The 12127-nt window shown below is 45.0% G+C and overlaps 1 protein-coding gene across 1 annotated transcript; it reads right to left on the reverse strand.

Annotated features, from left to right (window-relative positions):
• Positions 1-2751: 2751 nt before the first annotated feature.
• Positions 2752-6605, reverse strand: LOC123149008 (carbonic anhydrase, chloroplastic). Its single transcript, XM_044568537.1, has 5 exons — positions 6392-6605; positions 6237-6285; positions 3764-4020; positions 3580-3685; positions 2752-3163 (listed from the first exon to the last, which is right to left on the reverse strand). Exons 1-5 carry the CDS (start codon positions 6562-6564, stop codon positions 3029-3031), a joined length of 720 nt encoding a protein of 239 aa, XP_044424472.1. The 5' UTR covers positions 6565-6605; the 3' UTR covers positions 2752-3028.
• Between the last annotated feature and the right edge of the window lie 5522 nt (positions 6606-12127).

Raw genomic sequence — 12127 nt, forward strand, 5'->3', positions numbered from 1 at the left:
CCCGACGATGTACATTATGATTTCTTGGAGGTGGAAGAACACCAATACCATTACGGGAAACCTCTTGTCAAAGATGAAAAATCTCTAACAAAGATGATGCGAAGATTCCATGATTGGTACATGAAAACCTGCAGAGAGTCTGGGGGGACGAATACTTTGTATTTGAGTGTTAAAGAGGAGCACGACCTCATTAGAATTGATTTGTTGACTGTTCCATTTGAGGAGTTCTTCCAGTTGTTCAATCAAAAGGCCCTCGATAAATTAACGGTCACTTGCTACTATCTGTAAGTACTACTTCTGTCATTAAGTCTCTATATATAGCTCAGCTCTTTCATTGCATGTATATATGATTATCCTCACCATATTATGCAGATTGAAGATCATCGAGTGCAGAAAAGTATAAATGTATGATATTGGGTTCATTAACACAAATATCATAGATGAATTTCAGGTTAAAAAGAACGCCGAAGATGCTGAGGCCAACTTGCTCAAATCATTGATAATAAATCAAAACAAAGATAAATACTCTTTCCTTACAACTTCGAGTGAGTGTTAGTGTCTTGTGCATATTCGGTTCCCTTATTACTCGAGCGAGGTTATAGTAATGTAATTGATGAGTTATGCATGCGTGCGTAGCTTCCACTATATTCTCCAGAAGATTAAGCTTGAGCAGGGACTAGTAACCGTCTTAGACTCGAGACGAAAAGATCCCGAGACCTATGCGGACATGACTAAAATTCTCAACAAGTAAGTTCAATCGATCATTATCGCACCATATCGGCAAATTTCTGTTCATTTCCTGATATCTCAAGTAATAATTATTTTCTTTGTCATGCAGGGTTTGGAAAAAGTTCACCGAAGAAGCTCCGGGACTGCCGATGGAGCTGCGATATACATACCCGAAAGTAAGTACTACTAGCTAGCTAGTTCCGCACATCTCCCGTTGATTCTAGCTACTTTCATCAATGCCATTTATAATGCTTCATTATCAGTTTAATTGACCTCTATTTCTCGTAAAGTGCTTGTGGCAGTAACAAGGGAATGATTACTTTGGATACTACGTGTGCGAGTTCATCTACAACACGACTTGCAAAGATAAGCGGGGCTACTCTAAAAGACAATTTGATGTGCATAAGAAATAATATTCACAATTTCATTTTATTACACCATCATTTCTGTTGATTTTCATTCATATATATGTATTAACCCCCTTCTTAAAATTAGATGCGGGAGATGCGGAATGAACTCCTACCATAAGATCGCATGAAAGAAATTCAAGAGGAATTAGCGGGATTCTTTCTTGACCACGTCCTCGATAAAGCCGGAGAATACCATGTGGAACTTGATTTCAGATGCTAGGGGATTGTAACAGATCTTACATATTGTATATGTATGTAGCCAGTAGCGTCGGATAGATAATACGAAAACTTGTTGTTCGACCAATCTCTCGGAGAAGGAGAGGTCCAACACTTCTCTCGGTATGCATGACGAACTTCTGTACTTAATGGTTTCCTTCATTTTCTTACTAGCTAGCGTGTCGAGGGCCTCTCTATACGTATAGTACGTAGCATCGACCAAGCACGGAGATAAGAGAGGACACTTCTCTCTATTAATTAATTAGCTACCTAACACAATATATGAAACACCTTAATTAACCATACAAAAGCCCCAAATCCACCTCCCTTTCAGAAAAAAAACAAAAACCCTAGATTCTGAACAGCTGACGCGTGGATGCCTATTGGTTCCGGTTGGTGCCACCAACCGGAACTAAAGAGCCTCCTGCCTAGGCTCGCCGCACCGGCCACGTGGAGGCCCGTCTGTCCCGGTTCGTATAAGAACCGGGACTAAAGGCCTAGGCATTAGTAACGATCCTTTAGTCCCGGTTCCCCAACCGGGACAGATGGGCCTTATGAACCGGGACAAATGGCCCTTTTTCTACTAGTGTCTCTTGACGTCTACCACTTCATACTTGAGGCTCTTGTTGATCAAGATGCATACGTCATTTCTGTTTGCAGCCGTCCCCGTGTACCACAGCTTGAAGCCGGTATCCTCCACCTCCTTCGCCTTCTGTCCTCTCCATTTGGTTTCTTGGACGCAAAGGATATCAACACCTCTCCTCACCGCTGCATCAACTAGCTCCCGTAGCTTCCCTGTCCGAGACCCTACGTTCCAGCTATCTAAGCGAATTCTCCTAGGCTCGGCTAGCTTCCTTACCCTTCGCACTCATCGAGTCAAATGCGAAGACCCTTGCTCATTTTCCACTACATCCGGGCGCCGATGTAGCGCGCCACTAAGGATGCGGCGACCTGATCCTTGCTCACTTGCCATCGTATCCGAATCAAGATACGGCGCGCCACCTGGGGGGTGACGGCCCGGCCCTTACCCATTTTCCAGCACACCCGGGTTCCGATGTGGCGCGTTGCTGAGAGGGTTACGCCCCAACGGAAATCTTTTGGGTTTCATCTTCATGAGAGTGGTTGAGTTTTTATGTTGGCTCGCCAAGCCTATCACAACCCTCCTCCTTTATCCGGGCTTGAAACCGACTATGTTGAGACAACATAGGCGGAGTTAGTGGAATGAATGAATGCCTTGTATAAATAAAGGAGAAGGACATGTTGTGTAGAAAGAGCTGGATAGCACAGAAAGCCGAAGAGAGTCCAATCACTGGGTTAAATTAATAGTGATAAAAAGAGTAGCAATGGAGGGGCAAACAAAAATTTGTTAGTGTTAAGGGAAAACAAAGCCAAAAAATCGAAAGGTAAACTCTTAATGAAGAATATGATTAGAATAATGCCTGATACATTTTGATCATATGACGATCAAATTATGCATCACATAGTAGTACAATAATTGTGCGTCGGAAAATACTATTGCTTATTACAAAAATTGACACCAAGCCATCCGGCATTCACTACTGGAAAATAACGGGTAGGTACTCCATGGCATTCATATGGATGGATCCATATATCTTGATATACACACGTATGCATATATGTGTGGGAGTTGAGCAATGTGAGGGAAGATTGATTTACAGTTCCCATGTGTCGAACTTGCCTGAGACAAAGTCGTAGTGGCCGCCGACGAGCTTGAGGGTTCTGTTGGCCACACCCTCCTTGACAAACGGGTAGGTGCTTAGGTTCTGGAGGGACACGTTCACGGCCTCCTGTGGATGAGAACGGTTAAGAGAGAACTCTCGCTCAGCGAGTTTCCATTTATTCACATGCAAAAAGTCTGAACATTACAAGCTATCTGCCAAATACTAGTCCCTCCGTTGCATTGTATTCCACATTAAGATTTATTTTTTGACATTTGACCAAACTTATATTTAAAATATCAACACCAACAATACTTAGAATGTATAATATGAAAAGCAATTACTTGATGCATCTAATTATACTATTAATTTGATAATGTGAATGTGAATACTTTCTGAGCATCAAAAAGATATGTCAATACTTTCTCCTACAATCTTAGCCAAACTCGATGAAATTTGACTTGAGACAAACTTATATATATAGAGAGTAAAACGAAACGAGTAAAGTAGTATAAAATGGTAGATGGCCAATGGTGCGAGTGAACCTTTTCCAAGATGGCACATTGGTCCTCGAAAGGCAGGTCACAACACTCGTCCTTCACCTTCTTCTTGGCCGAGAACCCAATCCTGACCCAGTCCTCAACAAAGTGGCTGACACCAACAAACCAAACTTCTCCGGTCAGACACGGACCAAGAAAATTATCATTCAGATCCAAGCTACGTACTTACAAAGAGTCGTCCTCCCCATCTTTGAGCGAGAGGAGGGCCTTAATTCCACCACAGCGGCTGTGACCAATCACCACGATGACCTTAACCTTGAGGGCACAGACGGCGTATTCGATTGCCGATCCAACGCCGGTGTGCTTGTTCTTACAGTAGCACGGGACCATGGCACCGATGTTGCGAACGGTGAAGGCCTCGCCGGGTTCCAGGCCCAAGGTGACCGATGGGCACACACGCGAGTCGGCGCACGCAAACAACAAATACTGCATGACCGATATATTTAGTTTGCAATATTTTACAGTTTTTTTGGAACTCCAACATCTCATAGTTGTCAGTGATAAGCAGAGATGCTATTCATTATGGCTGGGCAGTATTAGTCAGCCTTGTGATATAAATAAAGAAATTTGTCTGTATGCAAGAGCATGGCTAATAGTATAGTCAGTTGATGGCTATATATAGCTGCCACGCTATTTAGAGTAATCATCTATAATCACTCACATTTAACATAGTCTATAAGATGGACCGTTAACTAGCACTTTTTTCAACCTTATCTCTTTCTTTCATTGTATTTATTACATTTGTTAAGAAGCACGCATAGAGCCGACCTCGAGCTCTTGCATGAGAGGTTTTTTTAGTGTCTCTTTTCTTCGCATAGAAAAAAAATGCTATGTAGATCGGGATATAAACCCCTTCTCATACTTGCTCTGATAGGTGGAATAGACGTTTCTGACATAGCTTTGCGCTGAAGGCTGCCACTTTCAGCATTCTATCTCGGACCACCTTTTATTCAATCTGGCGGGGGAAACTAAATTTTGCTTTTGTGACAAGAAATCGAAAAGTAGAGACACACGGAGATAGAAAGGCAAGCAAAGCAAGTAGCGGCAAGGTACTTCCGTCGCCCGTCCAAACCAAATTGGGTAACACTCTATGTCGGTTGATCGGCGCAAGCACCAGACCAGTCGCAGCAGGACCGTCAGATGAAGCCTCTTCGAACCATAGGATGGACTGTTTTTTCCTCTCGTCCAGTCAACGTAAATTAAAGTATCCCCTCATGCCCATGATTCGCACATCTCCACCTTCCTACCCATGTGCGTGCAACACTGGCAAGGCACAACAGCACCCTGCTCCCCCGACGTCACCTCCATTCGCTGCGGCAGCCACGTCGCACCGAGGCCCGACGACATCCCGGTGATCGCTGTCGCATCGTCAGGGATGGCCTCTGAGACTATTTGCCGCACCCATGATGTAACCTCGCCACCGCTTGTTCATAACTGGTTGTAGCACTACCTATGTCAGTTGTAGCCCGCCGACCGACGGTTGCAGCTCGCCGGGAATAACTTCCCGTATGGTCACAGAAGCATGCTTAATTTATAGGTTCATTGGAGATGAGCTTCTGGAAAAGAAGGTGCACATTATTAATATGAGTAATCTATCATTCCAATTAAGTCAGGACGCCATAAGTTACCCCATCCCAAGCACACTTAGCCTGTAGGTTCTTCGGAGACGAGCTTCCAAAAAAGAAGAAGCACCTTTTTATATGAGTAGTATATCATTCGCGTTAAGTCGGAATGATTAATAAGGTGCATCTTCTTTTCTGAAAGAACAAAGTGAACATAAAACTAATGTTGCTCTGTAGGCTTAGTCTGAATCCCATGTGTTAGTCACGGAACCGATGACTGGCTGGGGTGCCTACAACTCCCACTCTGGTAAATTATTTTGATTTCCATAGGTTTTCATCAGGTTTCGATCTGTCCATAATAAATCATGTTATATACCCTAAACTGCTAGTCCTCCTGCATAATATATACTCCAACCTCCACAAGACTACAAAAGTGATAGGGACGGTGACATATGAATAAGCCAAATCATATATCATGGCAACGCACATGTGAGTCGGTACAGATCCAATTTCTTGAGGGTGCATGATCCAATTTCAACGGAAGATTATCCAGTGCCTATCTTGGTAGTTGGATAAGCAGATACTAACCTATTATCAAGTGGCCGGCAATGGCCCCCCTCTTAAGGTTAGCCCGTGCTGTTAGGACAAGCTGTCGCTTAATTTTTTATATCTACTTTGATAGTAATAGGAAATGCTACGGATACCCCACCCCCAGAGTCAGAGTGTATCCCGGGTTGTACCTCGAATGGCAAGCAACATTGTTGTACAACCAAAGCAACTTTAGGGGGTTTCAACCTCCGTTCCGAAAAAAGTAAAAAGGAAGAAGAAGAGGGGAAAAAACAGAACAACTGAACAAGTACTGCTCCATAGGGGAAGTAGCAGTAAGAGAGCATGACCAAATCTAGAGAGAACACACTTTTTTTTGTTGAGGACCGAGAACACACTCTGTTGGCCAAGCATCCGGACAAACTTAACAAGCTAATCAACAAATCGCAGATGAAGTAACCAGAGTTGGCAGCTAGCCAGGGACAACATTTTATTATGGCAGTAAAGAGAAATGGTGGGGGGTACAGTACATACCGTGGGTTCCTGGTTGTCTTTGAGGGGCTCGAAGAGATCCGGCTTCTGGCTGCGACAGCCATGCCAGAGAATAATCAGTGAAAGAAGACAGAAATAAATAATCTCAAAAAGATGAAAGGAAAGCATAGCGGCAGGATCTGAGAGAGGAAGCTTACTCGTAGACCTCGGTCTTGAACTTGTCGAAGCCGGTCCTGAGGCGCTCCATCTTTCTATCTGCAGGGCTGGTTTGAAGAGGAGGACCTTGTTGGACGATGGTAGGTGGGCTTCTCGAGAAGGAAGAGGAGGCCACATATATAGCAGCTGGGGAGGGAGGCCGCTCATCTCGCATACATATACTTTTTTCTTTGCGATGGTGTCTCCCCGGATCAGCAGTGGCCGGTCAAACAAGGATAAAATTTCCTTTGTGGCTGATCAGAATGGCAAGAGCCTCCCTTTCTTCTTTCTCTTCTAGTATACTCCCCTTGATCACATTATACTAAGGCTGTCCGTCAATCGATGGTGATTAGAGCTTTCTTTAATTTGGCGGAGAGAAGAGAGTGGAGATTTTTTATATATATAAGAGAACTAAAGGGCATCTTACACCTGATATTTATCAAGAAAAATTATAGCCAGTATAATGAAAAAAATAATTGGCGCGGATTAATCAGTACAAAATAAAATTACATTGCAAAACTCACGCCTCCTTAAAAATTTGCATGAATCTTAAAGTTACTTAAAAAAAACTATCATCATATTAGCCTGCAGAACAAACATATTGAATAGATTGATTTGCATACAGAAAGACTATGAAATCCTTAAACTTTCATAGTTGGGGTGTACCTAACCAAAGTTCTGCAGAGCATATTACGTATCTTCTTCGTCCAGATGTACGCCGCCTGCCAAAGAATGAAAATTGTTCTGAATCAATGGTAATAAAAAGGAACACTTGCAAACACCTTCGCCATACCATGTTTTAATGACCGCAATAGCCACTCGTCCCAATAGATGAAATATAAAAGCCACTGAAGAAGTATCCGCCGGAGCATGACCCACACAGAACATGCTTGCAATTCATTATCGCCGGTCCAGAAGGTTAAAGAGCTGAATCATGTCGTGGAACAATATATAGAAGAAGATGTCAAAGTCATCGCAAGAATGGCCAACCAATTGCTCTCCTTGAAGAACACACTAACTTCTAGGATCTGAAGAGAGCCAGCGGACCCGGGGAAACAAACTCGTACAGGTCCTTCGTCGACACTGGATCGGACGTCATCGAGGCAGGGAGAGACCGGACACACCTTATTCTAACACGCCACTGTCGCACCACCTCGCCGATGTCGCCAGGAAAACAAAACCTAAGGAGAAAAAAAAAGGGAATGTACTGACGAGTCCCACTTCTCTTGATGCCGCCGGCGAGGCCGCCTGATGGGGAAGAGGAAGGGGACCAATGCAGCGGCTTAAGAAATAAACTTGATGACGTCGTTAAGAGAGTAGAGATTTGTGGGAAGAACTTAGGTGAGAACCCTAGTGGAAGGCGAGGAGGCAGAGGCCATCTCCTTTACTCTCAGCCTTGCCATCGACCCTATTTATCAGCTCATGATTGCCCTTGCCACTTCTCAGGGTAGATTGCACTAGTTACATGGGCGAGGTGTGCATTACTAAACCTCACTTTCCAACATCTTGAGGGAGTTTGGCAATGTGACTGGCCTTGTTACCAACTTCTGCAAGAGTCAACTAGCACCCAGTCGATACCATGGCATCGACCTTCAACATGTCCTCATTGACCTCCCTGCGATAATCATTACGTTCCCAGTGAAGTACCTCGGCTTGCCACTCTCTATCAGAAAAATGAAGCAGGTTCATTGTTAGTATCTTGAGGATAAGGCCGCCGCGAATCTTAGATATGCTTGACTCGGGATAAATCTAGAACATCAATTATTTTTAACAAAGGAAGTACCTAAGATCTAGACCGGGCACATAGACCGACACTGTTCCCCTGCGCACTTTGTGCATATATCATGAATGCACACATACATGTCCACGAAAGAAAAAAAAATGTCCACCCGCCTCCCAGATCCAAGGTGGAATTGGAAATTGGTAAACCAGCTGAGCTCATCCACAGTTACTATCCAGCAGCCGGCATTTGCCCCACAAATCGGTTACCCTACAGTAACTGCCTGCTATAACCATCAGTCAGTTATTTTTGACATGTATCATGTACAATTTTTTGAATAGCGTGCTACAAAATATAGCGAGGCCCTTCTCTAAATGCTACACAAGTTATAGCGTGCTATATTTCAAAATAGCGTTTGGAAAAAAAATCAAATATATCTAGAAATAAAGTATTTAAGCAACTAAATTTTTCATAGGAGCAAGCAATATATGCATAAGGGCCAAATCCAGTATATAAAAATAGTAAGTCTCAAACATCAACACTCAACGGCCATAGTTTAAGAGTCTCTAACATGAACAGCCACCGGGACAGCAACAATACAACACAAAATAACACACGAGTTTTAAGATAGTCTACATCAATAGCCACCGAAGGGGACAACATTACAACATAGCACAATCAAATTATTCAGAATCACTCACTGGTAAATGCATTTCATCATCTTCCGATTCAGAAGAAGACTCAGCTGATTGCAACTCATCATCACGATAAATAGGAAGCAACTTTTTCTTCTTCCTAGGACAAGATTGAGACGTTGTAACGTTGTAACGTTACAAAGTTATAGCGTGTGTAGCGTGCTAATTACGCGATTAGCGCCGTAGCGTCCGATTTTGTCAAAACGTAACGTCTCCCTTCTAAATATGCTATAACCGCGTTATAACGGCGAAATAGCGCGCTATTCAAAATATTGATCATGTATGATGCCAGCCTATTTCTTATAAAACAAATCAAATATTAAAACAAACATTAAGACAGGGTATATATGTTTAGAAACTCCAAAAGAGGTTAATAGTTGATAGGAAGCTGACGAAATGGATGACTCCGTCGTTATTCTGATTCTGCAAACTCCTGTATATCAAAGTCAAACTGCTCAACATTACGCCCAAGGATGGAGACATATCTCTCTCCAAGATAACAGGAACATGGAGTAGACCTATAGCCTAATTCGTGGCCTTTCGGTCTTAGCAATAATGCCTGATAGACTCCGCAATAATTCATGACCTTTCAGTCATAGCAATAAAGCCTGATAGTAAGACTCCACGCCTTATCGCTTCATGGAAAAGCCACTACAGCACTACATGTTTGATTTCTTAATGCACCATAAGAACTTTCGCCTTTCCAGTTGAGACTTTTGTTGTGTCGTTTTCAATCCAGAGCACATTATCATCTTTAGTTAACATTATCACCGGCCACCTCTTTGGAAACCCGTTCATCTCGCATATTATATCGAGTTTGCCGACATGCACATGTAGATGGTGGATGCAGAAAGGATAAAATAGACACACGCTGTTGTGTTTTAGACCCTGCCTATACGTGTAGGAGTAAAGAACCATCTTCGACGGGATGGAACTTCCGTAGGTGACTTGCACTACCGTGATGTCCTCACAAAATCTGAGAAGAAATGATTAACTCAAATCTTTTTTTTACGAAAAAACTTTCGATCTATTCATTTTTAATCATGGTAGTACAATGAACATCAGAAATAATAAAAATTATATTCAGATTTATAGACCACCTAGGAACAACTACAAACACTGAAGCGAGCCGAAGACGTGCTTCGATGAAAACAAAGCTACTCGAGAAACAGATTGTGGTAATTTGGAAATTAGATCCAGAAAATGTGCCCTCCAAAACCTGAATGAAGCGTCGTGGCTCGTCTGCCTCAAATTTATACCGAGGATGGTCTATGCAGCCAAAATAACAGGAGATCTCAGTGGGGAATAGGCCTAGACTCTCGATATAAACCGAAATTTCGGTTAATATATTTCAGTATTATTTATATTTCTGTTAGACAAAATGCTAGCCGAAAATGGCTCAAAAATTAGAAAACCGAAAATTCGGTCAACCGATAATTCAGTACGGTATTTGGTTTATACCATATATACTGAATGGTTAGTTCAGTTGCATGCGCACTGTACATGTTCCGACGTAGCCTCTTAGGCCTTATACAATGCAAGGTGCTTATGGGAGGTGCTTGAAGAAATAAATCAGGCTATTTTAAGTGTTAGAATATATAACCGTATTGTTGTATATAGATATACGGTTGTATATGTGTAGTCCATGTATATTGTACGATATGAACTCTGCCTTGTAACCTCTATATGTTGATCAATACAAGGCACCACAACGTGTGGTTTCCCTAATCTTACATGGTATAGAGCCTAAAACCCTAACCCTAGCCTGTGCCGCCCTCCTCCTCCTTCCTCTGCCACCGAAGCCACCACCCCTATCGCCGCCGCGCCCCGCAACGCCGCCTCCATGTCGCAGCCCGATGCGGACGCAACGAACCAGGCGCTGGCCGCGGCCAAGGAGCGCCAGGACGCCGAGGCCGAGGCCGCCAAGGCCAAGCTGCCTCTCGCGACCACCGCCGATGGATCCGGGACGAGCGCGGGGTCTTTCTCCTTGACCTCGCTGCATGCCCAAGCCGTCGGCCTGCACTCCATTAAGGGACACGTTCCCGTCGAGCTCGCGCTTGACACCGGCGTTCACTGTCAGTGGCACACTCTCTTCCACGCTGCCTGCCGCAAGTACGCACTCCTGGATCACCTCGACTTCGACGCCCCCGATGCGCCGAACCCGGAGTGGTCTCTCCTCGACGCCACCATCGTCTCTTGGCTCTATGGGTCTGTCTCGCTCAACATCCTCGACGCCGTCATGACGCCCGGTGACGATCCCCTCACCGTCGATCTCTGGAATAGCATCAACGTTCTCTTCAACGACTACAAGATCAATAGTCAGCTCCACCTCACGGCCGAGCTCGGCGATGTCAAGATGGGAGAGATGAGCATGACCGACTATCTTCAGAAGGTCAAGTCCCTCTCCAATGGACTTGAGGATCTTGGCACCCCGTTGATGATGCCGAGATGGTGGTTCACTGCCTCAACAGCCTCTTCGAGCAATACGAGTCCGCCGCCGATCTGATCTCCCTCATGCCCGGTATGATCTTCGCGCAGTGCCGCTCGTTTCTCGTGCTCCAGGACATGAAGCGCAAAAATCGCCGCGCTCGCAAATCGAACACGGCCCTCTTCACCAACAATGCCGGCAACCCTGGCAAGGCCTCTGGAAAAGGAAAGAAGAAGAAGGTCGCCGCTGGAGTCGCTAAGGAGATCATCCCGGCGCCCGTGACCCCGCCGGCTGCCACTCCTTCCTGGCCCTCATCGCAGCATCCCCGGAATGGTGCCATCCATATGTGGCCCTATGGCCAGGGGGGCTGCTCGGTCGTGCGCCGCCCACCTACGCCCCGGCTCCCAGCTACGCGCCCCGGCACATGCCGTCGCCGCATGCGTTCTACGCCTAGAGCCCGTACGGCATTGCCCCCTACGGTTACGGCTACACCCCTGGACAGCCCTCCTACAGACTCACCGGTCCGGCTCCATCATCACCGGCATCAACAACTGCTTCATGGGACTAGGCCGCGCTCATGCATCAGTTCCAGACCATGGGGCTGCAAGCACCCACCAGGGAGTGGGTGATGGACATCGGCGCCTCCTCCCACTTCGCGTCCGATATCGGTATGCTCACCTCCGTGTCTGTCCCCTCCTCCTCTCGTAGTGTTGTCGTTGTCGGTAACAGTTCCACCCTTCCAATCACCGGTACCGGGCATGCACGTCTTCCTATTTCCACCACCTCTCATCCTCTTTTCCTACGTAATGTCTTAGTGGCTCCTAACATAGTTAAAAACCTTTTGTCTGTTCGTCGGTTCACCATTGATAATCGTGTATCCGTCGAATTTGACCCT

Source organism: Triticum aestivum, chromosome 7A (genome assembly GCF_018294505.1).
Source record: "Triticum aestivum cultivar Chinese Spring chromosome 7A, IWGSC CS RefSeq v2.1, whole genome shotgun sequence".
Lineage (NCBI taxonomy): Eukaryota > Viridiplantae > Streptophyta > Magnoliopsida > Poales > Poaceae > Triticum > Triticum aestivum.

Bases quoted from the DNA above. Each gene is read 5' to 3' on its own strand.
- LOC123149008 (XM_044568537.1), bottom strand. From the start codon at position 6,564: ATGCGAGATGAGCGGCCTCCCTCCCCAGCTGCTATATATGTGGCCTCC. The intron at 6,286-6,391 runs GTAAGCTTCCTC...TGGCTGTCGCAG, and splicing joins TTCAAGACCGAGGTCTACGA to CCAGAAGCCGGATCTCTTCG. The intron at 4,021-6,236 runs GTATGTACTGTA...TCGGTCATGCAG, and splicing joins AAGACAACCAGGAACCCACG to TATTTGTTGTTTGCGTGCGC.